This window comes from Tauraco erythrolophus, chromosome 7 (assembly GCF_009769465.1).
Source record: "Tauraco erythrolophus isolate bTauEry1 chromosome 7, bTauEry1.pri, whole genome shotgun sequence".
Taxonomy (NCBI): Eukaryota; Metazoa; Chordata; class Aves; order Musophagiformes; family Musophagidae; genus Tauraco; species Tauraco erythrolophus.
In genome coordinates this window covers 28,306,612-28,331,315 of record NC_141471.1, presented here as the reverse complement: position 1 = coordinate 28,331,315, position 24,704 = coordinate 28,306,612, and the positions used below count along the sequence as shown (strand labels likewise).

Genomic DNA, 24,704 nt, shown 5'->3' with positions numbered 1-24,704 from the left:
TAAAACCTTAGCCAGACCAGGAGAAGGCTGTCCTCGGAAGCAAGAAAGATTAGCTGGAGGAAAACTCAGTTCTGCCTGAGCAGCATGAAAGCTGCTTCTGTGCTAGCCTGGTCGGCATAGTGAAAAGCAGATGATTGAAGGCTCAGGAAATCTCATGATCTGAAGAAAAGGTATTTACTATATGAACTCCCATTGCTAAAGAGCAGTATCAGGATCCTGTATAGATAGGAGCAGAGACGAGAGGACACAAAATAGCCCAAGATGGCTTGTCTGGATTTCTGAAGCCTGGCTTTTTCGGAGAAAAAGGTAACACAGAAGCAAGATTTTGAGAACCCAGTATGCTTTGCCCTTGACATACAGTGCTACCTAATAAAGGTTGTCACCTTTGAAATCCACAAGAAAAACAGTCACTTTTGACAGATGTCTGTTACTCGGTAGCTCTTCTGGTAACAGGCAAGACCATAGTGAAATCACCTCTGCAGCAGCTCAGTGCAATTCATCTGATGCTCTTGGGATCTTTTGCCATACAAACACCTAGACTTCTAGAGGTGGTTTGAAGCACTGCAGTGGCACTCCGTAAATCTGGCTTCTAAGCCTTGTTCCGTCATAGAGTTAGTATGTGATTTTGTGGTAAATCGTTGAATAGTTCTATGCCTTAGTTGCCCTTTATTATACAACAAGGATGGTAATTCTTCCATTCTTGCATCCCTTGAGTGCATTTTTAATTTAGATTTTTTTTTTTTTTAATGACAGGGAACAATCTTTATTTTGTGTCTGTACAATGCTCAGCACTTTAGGAACCTTGACTTTAATTAGGATTAATGGATGCTAGCAAATGCACAGGAAAACAAGCTGCATCTGGCAACTGGCAAGGAGTAATGGCCTGGGACAGCGTATGATATTCAGTATGACTGAATGTGATAAACAGTTGACTAAAAATGTTAGAACTTGCACCTGCTTGTCTTTTTGTAAATTGAATGAGTAACCAACACATTGTAGACCGTTTCTTTTGCAGAGGTTGATTTTGGATAATTATATAATATGTTGCTTATGTATTTTAATGGTTGCCATTAATTGCCGTAATTGCTATCCCTGGGTGATATTGTTGGGAAATATTAACACTCTAATAGCCGTTGTAATCCTTTCTTCATCCACGAAACCTTAAAAGGTGATATGTGACAAGTTGTATGGGATTCAGAAGAAAGATCTAGGCTGACCCTAAATGCTCATAGGTGAGAACAGGAAAAAGGCTATGATTTCAAGTAGGTAATAAGGTTAATTAGAGGCACAAGAACAGTTGATGGGGAAGAGAATCTCGTAATTTCTTCTGCAGTGGAAAACACAGAATTTTCTTCCTGAGTTGCAAGCTGTATTCTCTTCAGAACCTACACCAAAGCTTTCAAATGGAGATGTGAATGCCCTAGGAGAGTTGGGTCTGGTGTGCTCATTTCTTATCTAACCTTATAAGGCCACAAAATGCAGTTACATTAAAAAGAACAGGAATTTCTTGTCTTAGTGTAATGACGGGGGGTGAAAATCTATTTATTTTCCAGTGAAGTGTATTACAAGGTGATTTGAACATGTGAAGAAGTAGAATACATTCTGACTTTTTAAACTGGAGTGATGTTAAGCAATTTTTTAAACTATTTTTTTTTTTCACTACAGAGTGGATTTTATTTCCTCATGGACAAAAAAAATACCTCAACTATTTCTACTTCTCCCTTCCTTTCAGTGAAGTGGGAAAGTGAAAGGAGGCATGTGATAGACAGTACTGTATTACTGTACAAGACTATACTGCCATCGAGAGGTGTTGGGTGATATCAAGTGTAGAGTTGAAGAATACAAAATGAAGAAAAACCCAAACAACAAAACAAACCAGCTTGTTTTTAAAAATTCACATGTATGTAGATGCATAGCTAGCTGTCCGTGTGTTGAAGCACGTTGAATGTTTTATAGGCATGCAGATTTCTAGCTATGTGTGTATGAGGAGTTCTTGGATGACGGGGGTACTTCGCTTTTATTTTTTTGTTTTACATCAAACAAGACCATAAGTGCTTGTGACTAGGTCAAATGTTAAATTCTTTCAGAATAACATGGGCCCTCTGTGGGCCCTTACAGACAATTATCTATGCAGTACCTCTAGGTATCTACTCTTATAAATAACTCAAAATTGCAGTTTGTTTTTCAATCACAGGATAATAACTGAAAAGTAATAGATTTGTTTTTACAGTCAGATTATTTATTTCTTTAAAAAATGATCGGAAGAGGTGATAAGAAATTTAGAGTTGAGGGTATTCAAGTTTGTAACTTCATTATAGAAAAATCGGTGTTACATGAAGCTGTCTACATTAAACAGTTGATAAAGTTGTTTTTTTTTGTGACACTTCGTGGAGAAATCATTAAGTTTGAGCAACCCGAGCTAAAACTGTGTTTATTCTGGCCAAAAAAACCCACCTTTCAAATTCTGACCTTTGGGAGCATGTTTTAAAATTTTTAAACAAGATACACTTTCAACTGCAAAAGTTAGCAAACAAGACGACAAATGTTCTTCAACTTTGAGCCAAACAGAATGAACGAGCAGGGTGATACCATGTGCTGCTGATGTTTTGTCTGTTTTTTCCATAACAGTTTAGACTAGCACCTTGAAGGGACTGGGAAAAAATAGATGAATGAGATTTCTTTCATTGCATTCACTATGCAAAAACTCCGAAAGAAGATAGAAGCCGTGCTATTGTGATTCAAGCTACTGATTTGGAGATCAGGATATCTGGAGACTCTTAGAAGTGGTGTGTTCAAGCTAGGGGCATGTATACACTGGGCATACAATTAACCTCTTTACCTCAAATCCCCTTCTTGTAAAACTAGAGTCATTGTACTTTCCTCACCAGAGCACTGGGAGGAAATAGCTATTAATATTTATGAGACACTTGCATACTATGATGATGAATAACACAATAGGAGTTACCGGTACTAGAAAAGCAAGAAATCATTTCATTAGAGAGTATAGTAGCCATCTCCAGTTTGCTTCCCCCTCATTTTGAGAGTAAGGAGCTGCAGTTACCAGCATAGATGGTTAAATAACAGTGATAAAAGCTTCCCACTGGGCGACTGTACTTGTTACCGCCAGAACTGACTCTGCATGGGCTGATAAACCAGCCTTCCTCTCCATCGCAAAGCAGCCGGGTGGTAGAAACCCTCCTATCGAGACCCTTTGTCAGGTATTGTCTGGCTCATCACTTTCAGTTAGTCACCGTTTGACTTTTGGAGTGTATCTTTGATCAAATTTAGAGGATGACGAAGGTTTTTCAGGGAGCTCCGGGCTAGTACCTGGATGGTTTTGTGGAAAGACTTAGTTAGAAATTTCCAATGTCTGACCTCAGACCTCCTTTCTGGGCAACAAAACCAGTAGTCTTTTTAGCAATGCCTGGTGCATGCAGGTCTCAGTGTTTTAAAAATTTGAATGTAGTGAGCTTGATTGCATGAGGTAGGTAAATAGTAGTAGCATCCCCTGTTTTTCAAATAGCGAGCTGAAGCAGAGGAAATCTTGTGTGATTTACCCAGAGCCACGAACATCTAATGCTGCAAGTGTCGATGCAGCCAGGTTGGACATGCACACATAAACATTTTTATGTGCTAGCACCTGAAGTACTTCCCGTTTGTTTGAATTCAGAAATTATATGCCATTATTCTCCTTTAAAACTAGATAGATGTTTCTATTTCCTTTCTTTAAATATGGCATTCACTTACAAACATTTTAATAGATTTTTAAATTGCTCAGTGTTTGGTGCATAATAATAATAATTATTATTATTATCTTAATTTTGTTGTCATATTTTAATTTTAAATATGATTTTCTCGTAGTGAAAATTAAAGGAACGCTTCCCATGGAGTCATGGCACAATGAACTGCAAGAATATCATACTGAAAGTAGTTTATTTGTGCGAGCATAGATCAGTTGGTATGAGTTTTTAAGTAGTGTGTTTTAGAGCAGGGCTGTGGTATAGCAAGCTTGCAAACACACATTATCACCTGCAATTGGGATTTTATCCTTTTAAGAAGAAAGTAAGTGTGATGGTGTGTGCGAATGCTTAATATTTGTAATACAAGACCAAAATGTTTTTTATATAAGAATTTGCAGTTCACTTTAAGAACCTTTCCAGGATTTTTTGTTTTGTTTTGAGAGTTTGCAAGGTGAGTAGATGATAAAAGAAATTGTCTCAATTTTTTTGTTTTGAATGCTTACTTACTTAACATGTTTCAGTTTAAGTGCAAAACTGAAGTCAGCATATGTGCCAAATAATTTATCAGTCTAATTTCTGATGGCAGCAAGAATAGCAGTTTTATATGTACCAGCATTCTGGTTTGGTAAAAGCAGTTAAATTAAATTATGCCAATTTGAAAGTCAAAACCAGTTGAGTTACACAAGAGCATGCTTTTTCTGGTCAAAATAGGAAACATTTGGGATATTTTGGAGGTTATGTAAAGACTTTAATTTGTAACCACACTGTGTATGCTTAGTCTAAGTGGTAGACAAGAATAGTTGTTCGTGTGATTTGCCATTTCTTCAGCACATTATTTAAACCATATTACTGTGCATATTTTTTGTTTTGAATGATAGTTAATCTGAGCTACAATTAATTCTTTTAACATTTGGGTAATTTAAGAAAGATGTGCACATAGTGTTTGCATACTAGACATGGCTAGATGCAAGAGCTTTTAAATGCAGCTTATTTCAGTGTAGTCATTACATTCTAGAAAAAATAGTTCTTGTTTTGTTGTGGGGAGGGTGAGGGTTGCCCTTTGCATAGTTTGTGTGATTTCAGAACCTAGAGAAAGGCATAGCTGTTGGGCCACATAATTAAGAGATTAACAGAAGTTAGAATGACACTGTTGAATTTGGGCCAGATGGAGTTTGAATGAGTATTTTTCAAATACAATTAGGTAACCTTCATGTTACCTTTTTTTCCTCGTTTCAAATTTTTAACTCGGGATCTGTCAGCGTAGCAGAAAGGTAGTGGCCTACGTTCCATATTGTGAATGAGGTGAAGTTCAGGAGAACTAGTGGGGAATCTGAAATGCTTGCCATGGCTGTGTTTTAAATCTAACTTGCAAAATCAGTTGAGTGACGTCTTCCCAACAAATGGAGACGGACATGTTAAAAACATTTAACGATCCTTGATTAATGGAATCTTTCAGTCTGTAGACCTTCTTTGCTTTATTACTGGGTGCACAAATAATGATGTGGAGCTCAGGCTCTTGAATCAAACAGCATTTAATGGCACTAAAACTGGTAATTCAGTGGGGTTTTAAAAAAAGCACAATATATCTGCAGATCTGGTGTTTGGGATCTGTGTGTTATTTGTTTTATGAGCTCATGCCAAAATTGAAGAAGCTTCTGCCAGGCTTCTACTATTCAATAGTATGTTTTCACTTTCTACGTACTGGCATCCACATCTCAGTTTCTTTACTTAGATACTAATTCTTCCTTTCACTTCATTACTTGCTTTACAGTGTTCTTGGCTCGTCAGTATTGCATAAACTGGTGTTGGTGGATGTATTCTTGCAGCAAGAATTGAGCTAGTGCCTGTCTGATGTCCGGCAGTGTCCTGCAGTGGCTGACCTGCTTCCTCGCTGTTTTTCCAGACCGCTTATCTCGGGGAGGGGATAGGTTTCTTACCTTGTGAGCTGCAGTTTATTAACTAATATGAAAACTCTTGTCAGCTAATAGCTTAACTACACTGCAGCAGGATTAAAAATGTCTTCTCTTGCATGTAATAGGACGTACACTGCAAAGGATGTAACAGGTTAATGTACTGCCTTCCACTTTTAATTTCAGGCTGGAGGTTCTCAAGTGATCTTTACCAATCCACTGGAAATTGTCAAGATTCGATTACAGGTGGCTGGAGAAATTACTACTGGTCCACGAGTTAGTGCCCTCACTGTATTACGGGATTTAGGCTTCTTTGGTCTCTATAAGGTACAGTTTTTTATATATATATATTAATTAAAAGCCAATTATTAATATTTCAAAACAAAAGATTGTTTCATTGTTCCCACAGACTTTCACAGGTGGACAATAGTACCTTTTTAAAAAATTCTTTCTTGTTGTCTTGATCATCTTGATACTATGATCTTCATTTTTCATTTCTAATTAAGGGAGGAAACTGTCTTGTGTTTTTAAGCATATGGTTCTTGTGAATATTACTAAGATTTCTTTTCTCACTTCAGCAGGTTTAAGTATTATTCATTGAGGATTAGTTTGTGATTCCTGGTGTAAAAATAAACTTATCTTCATCTACTTCATGATACAGAGCTTACAGTTTTGGAGCTGTACTTTTGCTCTTCTGTGTTTGATTCAGCAACTTTCTCAGATGTTGTTGTTAATCTGCTGATGGGAATTAATTACGGCACAATAGTAGTGAAGAAATACAGACAGTGGGAGCCCAGCATAAAAATAATCTAAAGCAAGCTTCCCCTTGCTAGTTTAGAAGAACATTGCCACATATAGTATCAGGAAAAGCTGCTTTTATGAGTGCATTCTACAGATTCTACAGACTCTGCAATTCTGCTTTCTACATTACTGTCCTCACATAAGTACATAAATATATAGAAATAAAGTTAAGTTTAATGTTAGACTGCAGTAGGATTAGAAATATCTTTTGTTGAATCTAATAGGATGTATTCTGCAAATAATTTAAAGGATTAACATACTGCCTTCTACTTTTAGATGAAGGGACTAGCTATGGAGGAGGATGAAAGGTCTGGGAATACATTGAGATAACCGTTACACACAGTATTGAAACAATAACTGTTATGAATGCCATATATTGCAGAGCACAGCACCATGTCGTGTTGCTTCAGATTCTGCAGCCTGCTTCTTGGGAGAAAGCTTTCACGTTTGTCTCAGTATTTCCAGTGCAGCAGGCAGTTATTCCTCTGTTCCTTGTTTACAGCAGTGCAACTGTAAACTGAAGATGCTTCAAAAACCACCAAATGAGCCCCATCCCCCTCCTCCACAATATTTAAGTTCCATCCCCATTTTTAAGTATCCAATCCTTTTAAATTGTTCTGTTAACATTACAAAGAGGAAAGCTGCCTGTGAGTAGATGTATGTATATTTTGGCCTGGAGAGAAGTTGAAGGTCTGAATAGGATTTGACTGCGAGTTGTTTTTCCCTTTAAATTGACTTGCTAATTTTTTAGGTGTTTTACTGAAGCCGATGCTGTTGTGTAAACTCCTAGTAAATGGCTTTATGGTGTTGATCAGGTCAACATTTACAACTGAAAACATGGATATGGTAAACAGTCTGCATCCCTGAGGCTGTGCAGGAATAGAGGGCAGCTACTGGCTTTTGCTTGGACTAGTGAAAATAGAACAAAACGATTAGCACTTTTTAGATTTATTTTTTTTCCCCTCAATACCTGCTCTTCATGACTGAGCAGAGTTTGCGACATTTTTCCATTTTTAAATGGCATTAATGTCTCTGGTTGTATTATGAATTATTTCTGTTTTCTAGAGTAGATACTTGGTGAATATTTCTAAGGGATACACCTGAACAGGAGCTGATTACAGCACTATGTTGCATTGAAACAGGCAGTTATTTATTCACAAGCTACACGATTTCATTGGTTCATTCAAGTCCATTTACCCTCCACAGAAAAAAGGCAACAAAACAATTTTGTTTGGTTTTTACTCTTCTGTTGTCTTTGTTTCTGTCTGTCTCCACCCTTCCAGCCTACTCCTGTGTTCATGTTTTGTATGTCCAATTCGGATTCATTGCCTACAAAAACGTGACTGATTGGATGGTCTAGTGACAAACTAAAGAATTTAACGTGGCAGTCACAGTCATCCACCCAACAGAGCACAGGCCACATTAGAAGGCTTGTGTCCAAGCGCACCCGTAGTCACTGCTGGCTCTGTCATTGGGCAGGTTTGTGCTGTTGTCCACCACACCCTTTGGCACTGTAGCTAACCAAAAAATGTCAATCCTATCTGCCCCCTCTCTTGTATGGCAGCAAGAGTGTTGCTGCAGCCACGTAATGCAAGAAAACTCATTAAAATAAAGCCACCTCCTCCTTACAGCTTAGTTTCTTTTGAACCCAGACCAGCTCACTCTGTAGCTCCCCAGGATGGTTTTACCCAGGCAAAAGCAGGAGCAGCTTCATGACATGGGGAACCTGTCAGTCTGTATCACAGGAGTTTTGTTCTACCTTGAGGTGCTTGTGGAACAGTAGCATTACAGGCAAAAGCAGTCCTCTTTGGAATGCTAGTGCTGAAGCTGGTGGTGCTGGTGAGGCCAGGCAGGGATTAATAACTCAGTACATGGAAGTCACCAGTCCGAGAAAATGCTGCTCAGAGGCAATAATGGCCTAAACTGAATTTCAGCCAAGACTAGATTTGGTGGGTGCTACCTTCTCTGGTGATGCTTCTAGTAAATTAATTTAGTGACTATAATGACCAAGTGAACATCAAATAATAATAAATGTTCTACTAATGGGAACTGAAATCTTGATACATTTGGAATGCTTGTACTCTTAATGAGTCAGATTAGCTTTAGAACTATAAAATACAGGAATGAGGATTATGCTGTTCACTCTTAACATGAACAACTCTTTCATTTGCATCTCAAGTCTTTGTTTTAGCTTTGTCTTTTGTGTCTCAAGACACGAGGCTTGTATTATCTTTCTTTTGCAAGTGTCGAAAGCAAAATTCTAGACTTTTCAGGAATTTTCATTTGGAATAAATGGGTGTCTTTTTTCTCCTATTTTCTTTAAAAAATTGTTTAACAATAAAAAAAATATTTCATAGTTGATAATATATTTTTGTTTCATTTTTTTCTTTTTAGTATGGCCTGAATTTATTTCCTTTTTTTTTTCTTTTGTGGCAAAAAGAACACAATACTAACGGAAGTTAACTAATCCATCAGTTTTGGTTCAAGACCGTAATTTTTGTCCTTTTCCACTTGACTTGTTAAAAGTTCTTGTAAAACTGCTCTAAGAAGGGTTGACTGCAGTTTTCTACAGCAGTTTCCATCACTGACCACCCAAATAATTTACTTCTGATGTCTGGATTAATGGATATTGAATGACTGTAGTGCTGCATCCCTGGAAAAGGTGAAGATGGCCACTCTCTAGATGAGGCCAAGTAGGGTGGGATAATATGAGAATTTGTACAGAGAGACAGAATCCTCTGTAGCTTACAGAATTTCCTTAAAGGTCTTGCTTTGAGATGAGGAGAAAAAGATTCCCTGAACCTAACAGTTGGCTGGTGAAATCCACAGCGAGGAAATGTCAATGATTTGTCTGTACTGCCAGCGGTAGAGAAAATAGGCTTGTTTCAGAGATAAACGGAGGGATATCACGTATTTAACAGGAAGATGGAGCCCAGAAGACATGATGTTAACTTGAAACTAACATTACCATAATGATAATGTTTCAAAATAGGAGCACGGATATTTTTAAGTGTGTTTTTTTTTGTGATGAATGAGAACGTTACCAGTCAGTCTGCAAGCTCACAGTAGAGCTGAAGTGTTTCCATTGCTCATCAATGTGAGTTTGCTTCTGTGTTGATAAATTACAAACCTCTTAATTAAATCAGGAGTGGTCGTCCAGTCTGCTGCACACTGTCTTTTCCATTTCTCTCGCTCCACTTTGGTGCTGTTTCGTTTACCACACTGCAAGGACTGCAGTGAAAAGTGTCTTTTCCCAGTCCAGAAATAAATTGTCTTCAAAGGTGTTCTTACCACCACAGATCAGTCCGACATGCTTTGCTTAGTTCCTGTGAGTCGTTTATGCTGAAATTCGGGTGAACAATTAGAAGAGTCTCATCTAGTAGTCAGCCAGGAAGAATGTATTTTCATTAATTATAACTGCCGCCAGAAGATGCGAAGAATTACGTATGTCAGTCTTGGCTTCATGAGGCAAATTTCTGCGTGTCTTAACAAGACCTACTGCTTGTTGTTTGAATGCTTATATTTTGTATTCATTTCTACCTATGAAGCACTTTTTGTGAATTTTAGAATAAAAGGCCCACACACTCCTGATAAAGGTAATTTCAGTGTTCCTGTCTTGCATTAACAGAGAAAACCAAGGCACGGGCAAATAAATCTCATGTGTCATGTCAACAAATTAACAAAGGAAATGCTATGTAAACCCTTTTGCATCCAGCTGAGTGAATCTTGTATTGATTATGACTCTTAATTATCGCAGCATTCTAGCCCAAATGAATAGCCATTTGAGGATGACTGAGAAGCTGGGTTGCGTGGTTTTGGTGCCCCTCTGTATTAGTGAGAGAAACGTTCTTTTGGGTTATTCTACTATGTTAGTGGCACAAAACAATTCACAGTAGTACTCTGCTGAGATCTCTGCTCTGTGCTCTGCTCTGTGTGCAGACTTGATGTTATAATAATTTGTGTTAAAAGCCAGTCTGAAGGTCATCTGGGCAATCCAACTCAGTATTTGACCACCTCCATGGTATAAACCAAACAAACTAACAAAACCAAAAAACCCTCACCCTTTTCCTAATACCTAATTGGAATTGGCCACATTCCATCTTCTGTCCATTGCTTCTAATCCTTCCACTGTGCACTTCCAAGAAGACTTATCTTCCTGCATCCTCCCTTTAAGTAGCTGGAGAGAGCAGTAAGATCTCTCCCTGGCCTGCTTTTCTCAGAGCTGAGTGTACTGAGTTCCCTCGGCCTCTCCTCATGTACCATGGACTACACAACTGACTTGATGGCCATGCACTGGACTTACTCCAGTGTGGCAATGTCTGTCTTGTGCTGGAGAGGCCAGAACTGGACACAGGACTCCAGATGTGCTCTCACCAGTGCTGAGTGGGTGGGAATAATCACTTCCCTTGCACCCTTGCACTTCCCTTGCTGCTACAGCTCAGGGTGTGGCTGGGCAAAGTCTTCACTGCAAAGACGCGTTGCTGGCCCATGCTCAACTTGGCCACCAATACCCTCCCATCTTTTTCTCCAAAGCTGCTTTCTGGCCACTCAGCCTCAGTCTGTACTGCTGCATAGGGCTATTCCAATCCAGATGCAGGATTTTGCATTTGCTGATTTTAACTTCATGACGTTCTTGTCAGCCTATTTCTCCCTTCTGTGAAGGTCTCTCTGAATAGCAGCCTTGCCCTATAGCATGCTAGCTACTCCCTCCACTCAGTGTCATCCACTGATCTGCTGAGAGTGTAGCTCACCAGCACCAATGTAGCTATGAAGATGCTATGGCAGACCATCTCGAAAGCCTGGCTCATAGTCAAGATGTACAACATCCGTTGCTGTTCCTTCATCTGGGGGTTGGTCAGCTGTGATTTAGTAAATTCTTGTTGGTTGTTCCTAATCTCTTTCTTGCCCTTCATATGCTTGGAAATGGCTTCCAGGACCATTTGCTTCATAAACCTCCAAGGAACAGAGGTGTGCCCAAACAACTTGTAGTTTCCCAGATCTTCCTTCTTGCTCTTCTTCAAGATCGGTGTGATGTTTGTCTTTTCCAGTCATCAGAACCCCCTTGACTGGCTTGACCTTTTGCAGGTAATAACAGCCTCATGATGATGTCAGCCAACTATCTCAGCACCATTGGAGGTATCTCTTCTGGTCTTATGGATTGTATATGTGCAGATGGCTTAAGTGCTCTGTCTGTAGGAAATGCTGTGCTCCTGCAGACTTTTCTGGTAGGCTTGTGGAGCTGAGAGGCCCGAGGGCTGATTTTGCTGGTAAAAGGCAATGCAAAAGTAATTTCTCTGCCTTTTCCATGTACTTTTTCACTAGGTTTCCTGCCCCCATTGAGAAACAGCCTCACAACTTATTTAGTTGTCCTTTTGCTGCTGCTGTGCTTCTAGAAGCCGGTTTTACTCCCCATTCACATACTTTACTAGATCCAACTTTGGCTGACCTTTGGCTTCTCTGGCTACATTTCTGCATGCTCAAGCAGTGGTTCTGTGTTTCTCCTGGGTAGCCCTTACCCACCTCTGCTTCCTTTTTACTTTCTGTGTTTGAGCTCAGTCATGAGTTCACTCTTCATCCGTGCTGGCCTTCTGACACAGTTGCTCAACCTTCTGCACAGTGCTTCGAGGAGACTGTCCTGGAAGATCGGTATTATTTTGGCATATCTTTGTAATTCTAGAAGTTTTTATAAAAAGACCAGTAGGTCTGGAAAAACAGAAGGATTTTTTTCACTTCAACTAATTGTCCGTCATAATAAGTACAAAAATTTAAAGTCTAAGCTTCCTCCCAGCCTCACTGTGCCTTCACTGGCTGTTCAGATATTAGCAATTCTGTAATGATATGCAGCTTAGAAATAAAATGCATGTTAATTCCAGCAATAAAAAGATTTGACACATATAGCTCGTTATGCTAACTGCTGGATTGAACCCCTGTAGTTCTTTAACGCTAGAAAGCAAATATTTTTTTCTGCTTTTGTCTAAAATTCTGAACTACTTGTGTAAATAAGTATTTTAAAACATTGTACTTCTCAAAACCCAGCTGCTCCTTTGGGGACACGCATAGCAGCACTTTTGCTGAAGGAATTTGTTTCCTCTGTTTATCTTCTTTCTGCCAGTAATTGTTGCTGTGAAAGCACCAGGGCAGGGAAGCCTACGATTAGTAGATTCTTCTTTAGCTACAGATGTTCTGTAGATGACAGCTATTCTTAACAATATAGAGACAGTATATCCCAGTTAGGGAAAATATTGTTTAACCTAATACAAAGTGTCATTTATGTTGACAGAAATGGGAAAGGATACATTTCTGGTTTTAAATATTTTTAATAGATTTTATTTAATTTCTGGTCACAGTAGGGTAGAATATTGAAGTCATCGTACAAGATTAGCTAATACATTTTCTGTTTCTGCCTGTCTTACACAGTAATATGCATAAAGTCCTGTTAAAGTCAGTTGAATTTGTATTCTATTAGTTTCGAAATACATCTTTAAAGTGCTCATGTAAATACACATCGTAAGTACACCTACTTATTTTGTACATGATAGAAACTCATATCTATATATCTGCCATGAAATGTTTAATAAAATATTATTGCTTTTATAAATAGTCAATCTGAATAGTGCTTTACCGCATAACAGACAGTGCCACTCTGTAATTTTGTACAACAAAGTTATTCTGTGATCCCAAGATGGTATATAATAAGGTAGCAAGTGATCCTTAAGGAAAGGATACATTGGTTGTGGTAGTGTTTATTTATGGTTACAATTAGTAGAAGGGCATTTAGCTCAGATTCATGCTTTGGCTGATACTGCCAACACAGTTGGTGTTTCCAATACTAGTCAGAAAAGTTTCCAAAAGTCTCTTCTTGAATTTTTTTTTGACAACTTCATGAACAGACTTCTGGAGTGTTGACCTGGAAAGTGTAATTGTAGGTGACAGGATGTGTACCAAGCTCCCTCCTGGTCACTTTGATAACAGCCGAGGTATTTCACCTCTTGAAGTTTCGGGTTTACAGCAGGATGATAAACATACAAAACAGAGTAGTACAAGTTTTGAGTTACATTGATTTACATCCGCCATGCCTATTTGTGACTATGTTCTCCTATGTGAGAACCTGCTCTTCAGAAATTTGATTAGAAAATCACTAAAAAAAAGCCTTCCTGACAAAGAAGTGCTGTACTTTTTGTCTGCAAACTGAATCTGAATTGCTGGCACAGCATTTGAAATCAGCATTTCATTCCTCTAACTTGATGCGCTAAATCAGTTTTGTATTTCGGTTAGTATAAATATCTGTGAATAAAAACCCATAGCAGCTTTCAAGGCAATGCCATTTTATGGTAGAAAAACTTACAGCCCTTGAAAGCAAATGCCGGTAATATTTGACTGACTGTTACCAAACCTGTTAGGTGCTGTTAGGGCTCCGATTCCAAAGGGTTAAGTCTGTAGTAAAACCCAAGAAGAATGCAAAATGATCAAGAAATGACATGCTGCCTATTGTTTGTAGCTATAGGATCAAAATAACAATTATACATGCCAAATAAATTCTAAACCTGTAAAGGAGAAAAAGAGGGGGTGGCTTGTAAGTACAGGTGCCAGAAGCATTAAATAACCCTCTCAGACAAGGTGCACCACTGTTGTCTTGAAGGCTGCTAGGTCCCCCCAGTCTGGCATTTTTCCCCCTGCACTAGACAATGTGCATTCACTGCAGGAGACTAGGTTAAGCCTGCGTCTCCCAGACCTGCCGGCTCCTTCTGCCCAACCCGACACAGAGGTGCCTTTGTCAGTATAATTACCCTCCCCTTGTCTAGAAATAGTTTGTTTAGAGCCTTATTTGCAGGTAGAGCTGGTATAAGCAGGAATTAGCATGCTAAAGAACCTGCCCCAGCACTGACTTGGGCTTATTTATCCGAATCTTTGACAATGCGGGTTGGGTTGGTTGTTGGTGTGTTGTGTTTTGTGGTGTTTTTTTTTTCCCCATCCTCTATTGGTTTATTCAGTGAGATACTATCCGAGATTAAGAGCTTTAAGGTTATTAAAGAGATGGAAGATGGGAGCCAACTGGCTGTTGTGTGAGGGAGGCGCATGTCATGGTGTGCAGGATCTCCCAACAATTTCATGCCTGGCGGGTCTGCACTGTGGCTGCCAGAACAAACTCGGGGCGGATGAACCTTACAGCTTTCTGGGGATTGATTAAAACTCCTTTTGGCTTTCAGCACGTTGTCCACATCAAAAAGGTGCAAGAAGTAAAATAAATGTTTCTTTTGCTTTTCAAGATACTGTGGCCGATCTCCCTAAGCCTTCCTAATTGGCCCAGGCTGGTTGCGGATGATTAACTTGAAGTTAAATGAGGCCTGCTTTTAAACATGCTTTCCCAGACTTTAAATGGAATGATGGGGGGAAACTTTAGACTGTTGCCATGCTGGACCGGAGCCAGGCTGGGTTATTATTAAAGTGGATCCAAGTTTTGATCCAGGTTTTGTTTACACTAAGCCAACTAAGTTGATGGACATCCCTCCCTCTCTGCGTACCTGAACGTATATTGTAAGTGATATTAACAATATGCTGTTTCTGCCTCCTGAAAAAGAGCCTCTTAATGAAGGGGGAGGAATAGTCGCAGCTTGGGCTGAGTGAAGAGCACTCTCATTTGGAGTTTATTGATTTTTGTAAGTTATTTTAACTATGTGGAGATATTTCAGAGTATGAAAAAAACGCAGAGGAAAAATTGTGCGCAGTGTTTAATGACAACATTGCAAAGAAAATAAAAGTAATGTGTCCGGAGGGCAAAGGCAGTGAGGAGATTTGCTCTGAGGAAAAGCATGCTCTAAAAATAAATCTTTGAAGTAACTGCGTCAGTCTGTGAATGTTTCATTAGTGAGTTTCGTAATGGTTCTGTGAGGTAAATGCAGTGCAGACGTTGGATCATTAAAAAGTTTTTTCTTCATACAGAACTTGGTAAAACCTCTAGTCTTTTCGTTTTATGTGAAGATTAAAGGTAAACTGTAGAAATGGCTTCTGTTGCGAACAAGAGGCCAGAATTCTTGTGTCTCTGGTGAACACAAAAAGATTCACCTCCTCTGTGCCCTCAAGGTAAAGTCTATGTATGGGCTTTCCAGGTAATTTTGAGAGGAGAATCCAGCCCAGCATCGCTTTGTTCAGTGCTGATAAGCCCCTTCAGCGCGGGTGAAGTGGAGCGGCTGCAACAGCAGTGCTTCGAGTTCCTTTATGGCATTTTCCTTAGTGTATCTGGAAAGGCGTAACAAGAAATCCGACGAGTCCAGCTGAGCAACAAGGCAAAGGGTCCCAACAGCAGGAGTCATCAGCCTCGGAACAGACTGTCAGGGGAAGCGGTCAGTTCTCGATCTGAAAACGTCAGGAGATAAGCTGAGAACGCATGGCGGGAAGCAGCTGGGGTTGGAGCGGAGCGTGCTGTGCTCACCGCACTCGGTAACGGAGGCTGTGACATGCTGAAGTCTGACTAGAAGATCTAGTGGCTGTTTTCAGATAAATCTTTATTTTCTCAGAGGCGTTCTCTGACTGCAAACTGCAGGTATTCGCATCTCCTGTGTCCTGGCGGGCAGGACCTGGTTTTCCCATCACACGTCCTGCTTGCCCGCCCTGCCTTGCCTCCCCAAAAGGCGACTTTTCATTTTTTCTGACACCTTGCAGCTCTTGCGTCTGTGCTTGATAACCGGCATCCAGCTTGGATATTTTAACTGCTGTTACAGTGCAAGCTAAACTTACAGATACATCCAGTCATATCATTAGATTTAATTAAATTCAGTGGATGTTAGTATGTCCCCTGTGAAATGTCTGGCACTGAGCCATGCCCTGGTAGAGCTGCACACAAGAGAAGTAGAGTAACAAGGACACCCCCTTGGGAGGGCTTGTGGATGAATCTGAAGCAGTTTCACCACAATTCCACTGTCGCTTCAAAGAGAAGAGGCTTAGGCTCATCTGCAAACTGTTTCTTTCTCAAGCTCAGAAGATTTTACCCATTTTCCAAAGCCACCTCCTGTTCATGCTTTCCTGCCAGTCTCAGTCCTGCTTTGTTCAGGCTCTGGTGTCCTCTGGATCTCCATATTGAGGAAAGGCAGGTTCCAAGTCCCTTTTGCTGTTGGAACATGGATATCATAGAATAATAGAATGGTTTGGGTTGGAAGGGACCTCAAAAGATCATTTAGTTCCAACCCCCCCCTGCCATGGGCAGGGACACCTTCCACTAGATCAGGTTGCTCAAAATCCCATCCAGCCTGGCCTTGAACACTTCCAGGGATGGGGCATCCACAACTTCTCTGGGCAACCTGTTCCACTGCCTCACCACCCTCAATGTAAAAAATTTCTTCCTTATATTTAATCTAAATCTCCCCTCTTTCAGTTTAAAGCCATTTCCCCTTGTCCTATCACTACATGCTCTTGTCAAAAGTCCCTCTCCAGCTTTCCTGTAGGCCCCCTTTAAGTACTGGAAGGCTGCAATAAGATCACTCCGGAGCCTTCTCTTCTCCAGGCTGAACAGCCCCAGCTCTCAGCCTGTCTTCACAGGAGAGGTGCTCCAGCCCTCAGATCATCTTCCTGGCTCTCCTTTGGACTCACTCCAGCAGCTCCATGTCCTTCTTGTGTTGGGGACTCCAGAGCTGAATGCATATTCCAGGTGGGGTCTCACGAGAGCTGACTAGAGGAGCAGAATCACCTCCCTCGACCTGCTGGCCACGCTTCTTTTGATGCAGCCCAGAATACGGTTGGCTTTCTGGGCTGCCAGTGCACATTGCCGGCTCATGTTGAGCTTCTCATCAACCAGCACCCCCAAGTCCTTCTCCTCAGGGCTGCGTATTATTTGGCATTTTATTTTGCTTGCCTCCACTAGTGGGTTTTTTACTTTCTCCCCTGCTTGAAATACAGTCGATTGCTTGCTTTTACCCCAAAACTTTCCTTGCCTGTTTGCCACCCTCTTAGGTTTGAAGCCAGCTGTCTTACCGGTAACTTCACTGGCTGGCTGTACCCCTTACAATATTGATAGTGAGGCAAATGTAACAGTAACAGCTGAAACTTAGTAGAAACAAACTGTGCCCAGATAACTTGTACTTCAAAAATCACAAGTAAATTACCCTGTTCTGTGAAAGTGTTAGTGTTATGGACCTACTCTCTCTCTTTCCCTTGATATATGTTGCGGTATCAGTTGCGATGTCTGCGTAGATGCATGGACAGGGCACTGTTTTCCATGAAGTATTCGTTGTAAGTGGGAATGAGAGGGAACAGACTTGTTCTGTGGCTCAGTCTTCTTCAGACACATCCTAAGCTCCCACTACAGGTGTGTGGCTACAATGTCAACTATTTAAAATTCTGCAAAGGTGTTATCATGTGTTGGAGTAAACTCTGATATTTTCTCTATTACCAGCAAATAACTACAGTACTAGAGAGTGAGGGAGAACAAGTAGACAAGATAAATACAATGACAGAAATTACTGAACTGAGAAACAATACACTGATACCCCTCAGCAGAGTGAAATACATGTGTATCTTAAAATTTTGAGAGAAGGAATTGCTTTTTCTATAAGCCCTTTGCAAAAAAAAAAAAAAAAAAACGTTGCTCTGTTCTCTGATTCCTCATAGTTGCTCTGTTCTCTGGTTCCTCATAGTTCCTCATGTTAAATTTGCTCATTCTCAAAACATCTTCTCTTTTTCAACACAGGGTGCTAAGGCCTGTTTTTTGCGAGACATCCCCTTCTCTGCCATTTACTTCCCCTGTTACGCTCATTTGAAAGCTTCGTTTGCGAATGAAGATGGGAGGGTTAGCCCTGGAAATCTGCTCTTGGCTGGATCCATAGCTGGTAAGTGCCCAGATTTCTTTTTGTATGCCACTATATTGCACCTGCTGTGCAACAGTTAAAGCAGTGAGAACTTGGAAAAGCTCAGAATTGTATGCGTTTTACAACCTTGTGCCCAAGTAACAGAAAGCTACCATGCTGCAGAGTGAGTTGATGTTAAAAATAAAGATATTGTAAGTTCCTGGTATAACCACTATGTTCAGGGGGAAAAACAAAGGGGAAGATTTAAGTGCTGATGTTTTGTCATCATACATCATCTTTCTTTGTGAAGTTACTGTGCTAGTTTTGTTTGTTTGTGGCTTGCTGACTGGTAGAGTTTTGTTGAAATGGTTTATAAATAAAAGCACGCCTTTTGTGAAATTCTTTATGATCAAAGGAATCTTGAATTTTGGTATGTGGAGTCCAAAAGCCATGCTGGCAGAACAGCTCTCCGAACACAGCGACATAGCCTGTGACAAAATGATGACAATTAGTTGCTACCCACAGTATCCCATGCAGTTACTTGGCTTTGTGAGGATATTACCTTTTTTTTTTTTCTATTACACAAAATAGAAAAGCTTGAAAACACTTGCATTGTGCCATAAGCTGCTGATTCCTTGCTTATCCAGATATGACAGAAGTGCGGAGTGTGATCTTGAGCGCTTGCTTGTTTTAGTCTGCTACATAGCGGATGGGAGAGCTAAGTGACGCTTAACTTGTCACAGATGCGTTTAAGTCGAGTTCTCCAGAGCCCAAGGGAAAAGACAGAGACAGGCTTTGTAGCCTCAGCTTGCCTTTTTGTCTGCTGCGGAGCTGCCTCCTGGAAAGGGCAGTGGAAAGTCCTGCTCCTGCTATGTGCAAGGTTTTCCCTTCAGGAAACAAATGGGCTTGAAAATTTGTGCAACAAGACCTTCAGAGGAGCGTGTAGCAAGCAGGAGGGCTCCCATCAGCAGGTATTTCCATCGTGTTCATTGAGGACTGCTTGGTCTCTCTGAGCTGCAGCTAAGTGCTCCCTCCAGCGTGGCTCCTGACGAGCTGCTGGGACCTACCGGGTGAGAAAAATGGTAGAGCGGCCTGAATCTAGTTCAGATAGATGGTTGGTGGTTTAGCTGTGTTTTCTTGTTCAATTCTAAGCCGCCTTCTCCCTGGGGAAACTGTTCTTGGTCAGGATTATTCACTGGGCTGTGTCTCTTGAAGAGCCAGGGGCCTTTTAGGGCCAGTATCTGGGCTTAAGACATAGCCAAAGCCTGACGGTGCAGATCAGTTAGTTTGTCTTCTTGAAGCATAGAGCATGAGCTCTTTGGGTTTGCTCTGTGTTCAGTAGCTCATAGTCCAGAAAATCGACCTGGCACTAGGAAAACCAGCTGTGTTCAAATGACTGGTGCTTAAAAAGCCCTTGTCCTCTCCCTTCCCCCACCCCAAACCAGAGCCAGCCTCCAAGCCCTGCAACAGGAGCTTACAGCCAGCTTATTTCTCACCCATTTTAATGGAACAAAACAATTTTTGAACTTTAGATCATATTTACAGACTTGAAACATAAGCTGACATTTTTAAGCCAAGTCATTTCTTAGATTTTCCTATTTTTCTCTTTCTAGCCATTGTCAGGTGATTGCAGACTGAGATAACCGTCCCTTTGAAGTTCAGGCACAGAAGCAGTCTTTATTGTAGCTGATAGGGCTTACTAAACCAGCTATAATGTGAATTTTATCCAGTGCTTCCTGTGAATCCCATCCTAGGTTAACTCTCATGAGCAAATTACAGTGTTAAAGATACAACACTCATCGCACTGTTTACAAAACCAAGGAATTTCTTCTACTGGGTACAAGTAAAGCATGCAGGGGGACATGTGTGTCCGCCGTTTTGCCACGAGAAGGTCAAGGGGAAGACAAAACAAAAACCCCACCACTTCTGGAACATTGACTCAGTCTCTGGGCTGATGTCTCTGCTCTGGCCGGGGATCTCACCTGGTCATCGGACTTCAGACCCATGCACAAGCTCCGTCTCTAGATGTGGGAGACTCCACCTTTCTACAGCCCGTGGTGCTGGGATGTCAGAGCTGGCCGTGCTCAGCCGCGCACCTGCATCCTTTGCCGGCGGCTGTCGCTTGTGCGGGTGTATTTTCTGCTGTTTTGTTGTCGTCAGGGACACGTGCAACGCGCGTGTCATCTAGCTTGGTCTGCTTCTGGTTCTCACTGTTCACCAGATGTCTCAACCTGTTGTGCCATGGCATTTTCTGAGATGATTCTAATATCAGCTACAGGATCTCTCCTTAATTCACTCCATCTGCTTATTGCCTCCATGAACTTCCTTCTCCTCACTCGCTCCTCTTGTTTTATTGTCAGCTCCTGCTGTGCTATTTGTCTCGTTTCGATTGTAAGCTCCTCACGGCAGCAACCTGTAAATTTTTATTTGTCTGTAAAGACTTTTGTCCTGTACACATAGCTCCTGAAAACAGGATTAAAAACATCTTTGACTGCAAAATATCCTCAGTAATAAAGAATGAGGAATAAGGAGATGGAAGTCAACGTGTAGTAAGCAGAATTGTTTCTAAGTATGTCCTTTGGTTTTCCTTGAAAACACTGGTTGGCTTTTGAAGGACAAAAGTCCGGCTTTAAATTGAAGACTCAACCAATATCCTGGTGTGAGTAAGGCTAAGCAAAGAGGAATTTCAGCATCTTTGGCGTTCAGAAACCTTTACCAGGTTTTAGCACTTGCCTGCCAGACTGACCACTGTGCAAGTTCAGCATGTGCATTGTTTTGGGGGTCCAGGAAAGGAGGGGGAGTTCTTATTTTGGTGATACGCACACACTTACATCTCTTGGCATGGTCTGCAAGAATGGTGCTCGAAGCCAGATCATGCTGGTTTGGACAAAAGTTGTTACAGAATTATTAAGCCTAAAAAAAAAAAAACCGAAACAAACAACAAAGCAGATTTATGCATCTACATCTGACCAAGCTGGTTTGGAACAGATGCAGAATGGAAAAGTAATAAAACCATAAGAGACAGTGTCTTCTGGGGACAGTCTCGGTGCTTTTTTTTGGCTTTTTTTTCTTTTTTTAATTCTAAACATGGGCAGCCCCAGTTTGGATAGGAGTGATTTTAGAAATACCACCCATTGGTAATTTGGTGGATTTTGCTTTCAGTTGATTATCCGCCAGGGTAAATTTAAATCTTCCTCCAAGTGTTCTGCTGAGGATGTCAGCTGTGCCTTTGCAGCTGAGCAGTCTGCCATTCCTAATGAGAAGAGCAACCCTTTTTTTCAACCTAGCACTCATGCCTTGCTGAGCATGCACGACGTATGTGTGTGCGCGCGCGTACAGGCTGTTCTAGCACAGGGTGCAGCCAGAATGCCAGGAACCACAGAGAGGCACGAAAAGGAAAGGGAAAGATCGACCTCACCTCCAAAAACTTTGTGCTTATTAACTATGCAAGTTTCTGGTTAGCACTAAAAAAATCCAGCCTGTTCCTCCTGGCCTGGCAGGAAGCATGTGATGTGGTGGTTCCACCAGGAGAAGCTCTTTCTGAGTGAAGCCACGTCCACAACAGCTGTCTCTCGTTGCTTGTTCTCCTCCTTCTCAGCTTCTGCTTAAATCAAATGTGGCTGGATTCTCCTGATGTGAGGACGAAAGGCACAGTTACCCCCGGGTAAATGAGGTGTGTCGCATCTGTGATGAGTCGGTGGTACCCACCAGATGATTTTTGTGTTGTGTAGGTATGCCTGCAGCCTCTCTGGTGACCCCTGCGGATGTCATCAAAACAAGGCTACAGGTGGCAGCCCGGGCAGGACAGACCACCTACAGTGGTGTTGTAGACTGCTTTGTGAAGATCCTTCGAGAGGAAGGTCCGAAGGCTCTGTGGAAAGGAGCAGGAGGTGTGTAAAGAGCTTTGATTACAAAGGGATCTCTAGTTGTGGTTTTGTCACTTAGGAACTCTTTTCTTTTCTTTCAAGCTCGCGTATTTCGATCTTCTCCTCAGTTTGGTGTAACTCTGGTGACTTATGAGCTACTGCAGAGATGGTTTTACGTGGACTTCGGGGGCGTGTAAGTATGTGGTGTCTGAATCTGCCTGGGACCCTGAAGCTGCACGTGGTTCTGTGCGGGTCCTGGTGCTCCTCGATGTGTCAGAGTCAGGGTCTTGCTATTACAGAGGACACGCTTTTTGTAAATATTAAATTTTTGTAAATATTAATTAAATATTAAGTAAGGCTTTGTACATATTATTTAAAGATCCGCTCTGCATTAGTTGTCATTAGGTTGGTGAAGGAGCCGTGACCCTGATTAGGCAGCACATTTGACATCCAAAAAGTCAACTTGTTGGAGCTTCAGCTCTGCTTCCTGTCTTTGTTGACAGTACAGATGGACGTGCATATTGCTGTTTAACGTGATCCCAGGAGCAGCTGCAGACCATTTACGAAACTTTGGGGACAGTAGTTTGAAACCCACCACAAAAATTACTTAAACTCTGCTTGGTTCTTGGGTTGGTTGTGCGCTGTAGTAGAGACTACAAACCCCTGCTCCCCTGCACTGCAGTTTTGATTAATACACTACAAATTTTATCTGGATTTGACCATACTTAATCAACAAGAAGGCTCCTAACTGTTCTGGAAGGTTTTAAAACAAGGTATTTCTCATTACGTTGTAGCATTTAATTTAGTTACTTACTGGGAGGTACGCTCAGATGTCTCATTCAGCTTACTTTATGGAGGAGATTTTTATGAATACTGGTTTTACTCTGTGGAAATTAATTTATTATTTTTATTATTTTGCAGAAAACCAGCTGGATCGGAGCCAGTTCCTAAATCTAGGATCACGCTCCCTGCTCCTAACCCTGACCATGTTGGTGGTTATAAATTGGCAGTTGCCACTTTTGCAGGGATTGAAAACAAGTTTGGACTTTACCTACCTCGTTTTAAGCCATCGCCACCTACCTCAAAGGCTGCTGCAGCAGTAGGACCCTAAGTTTATTGCCGTAGGTTTTTCATTATTAGTTGGGAAAGAGCCACTTTTCTAATTGGTTAATATTTTGTTCCTTTAGCTTCTCATCATATCACAGTTTAGCTTCATTTGAGTTTTAAGGCGATTCTCATCTTAAATGTAATCATTTGTCTTTGTGCTTCCTTAACCAGATCACTGTGAAATTCTTACCAGTTGTTTTAAGTTTGGGACCATGAATGTATTTGTCCACATCTGACATGTGCTTGTGTTGGGAAGACACTAATTTTAGGTTCTGTTTATTGGGGAGGGCTTGGTGAGAGCTGTGAACCAGATCATCTTACAGGCAATGCTCGGTTGCAGATTACCGGGGCGGATGTCGCACATCGTCACTCAAATGGAAAAACTCAGTGGATACCACGGTGCTCGAAGCGGAATGATTTTGACTGTACATGTAAATTGGTTATAAACTTAGTGCGTGTCTGTAGAGGTCAGCAAGTGTATACCCGGTACCTGAGTATGCCAGTTCCGCTGCGACTTTTTAAATATGTACACGCACAAGTTCTGTTTCTGATTGTATTATGAAGCTTTTATGTGGAACATGTTTTTGTAATGAAAACCACATTTATAAATGTTTAGCCGTTGTGTTATGTTACTGGTATCAAAATGCTCAAAAGAAAGTGTTATTGTCCATAGTCTTTGCACTTTATGGCAGAACTTTTGGCATTCTACTACACGTACAAGGAAATTCCGTAACTAGGTGCCTATCTTGGGTTGCTGGTGTTTGGAATTCAGTTTGTATATGCCCTTCTATAGTAAAACGCTGCTTGTTTAAATAACTGCAATAGAAAATTCATGCACTGTATCAATGGTACCTGCCTTAACTGCTGGCTTGTAATTGGCAAATAGATGGTTTCAGATTCTTATTTACTTCATTGAGTCAAAAAGAGATTAAAATACTCTAAAAGAAAAGATTTTACTTAATTTTTTTGTGCCTTGCACAGTGTTTAGAAAATTATGTATTTATGAAGATAGAAATAAACCTTTCAAACAGATGCAGACATGGTATTCTGTTACGGAAATAGTGTAGTACATCAAATGTCTTGTTCAACTTCAGTTATAAAGTTAGGTTAAGATAAAGTTAATATTTTGACATGTAGGCTATAAAAACACCTGCCGCTCGAGAACAAAATACCTGAACTCCCCTGTGTAGAAAAGACATCTGTTGTTGTAGATGTCACTGAAAAAAAGAAATTTTTCCCCAGTCAAAAACCAGGATTGGAGTAAGCTTTGATATTTTGACCTTTACTTTTGGGGGAAGATTATTATGTTGTGAACAGACTGACTACCTGGTCAGTTGAAGGTTCTATGGGTGTCTCTGCGATATCTCTTAAGACCAGGAAGAATTTGGTCTTGCTCGTCTTCTTGGGGTGCAGGGTGGGTGCCTTCAACATTGACTGTAAACTGAGGGAATGCACAGGTGCAGTATCTTTGCAGAAGAACGAGGTAGGTATGCAGTATCACAG

General features: G+C 40.9%; 1 protein-coding gene across 2 annotated transcripts in view; it reads left to right on the top strand.

Annotated features, from left to right (window-relative positions):
* Window positions 1-24,189, top strand: part of SLC25A13 (solute carrier family 25 member 13) — a 102,842-nt gene extending 78,653 nt beyond the window's left edge. For both annotated transcript variants that reach the window (XM_086614237.1, XM_086614238.1), the window contains 5 exons: window positions 5,837-5,977; window positions 18,132-18,270; window positions 21,960-22,118; window positions 22,197-22,287; window positions 23,016-24,189. In XM_086614237.1, coding sequence (XP_086470363.1) covers window positions 5,837-5,977; window positions 18,132-18,270; window positions 21,960-22,118; window positions 22,197-22,287; window positions 23,016-23,205 — 720 coding nt within the window. In that variant the 3' untranslated portion in view covers window positions 23,206-24,189. The remainder of the gene's footprint in view (window positions 1-5,836; window positions 5,978-18,131; window positions 18,271-21,959; window positions 22,119-22,196; window positions 22,288-23,015) is intronic.
* Window positions 24,190-24,704: the final 515 nt, after the last annotated feature.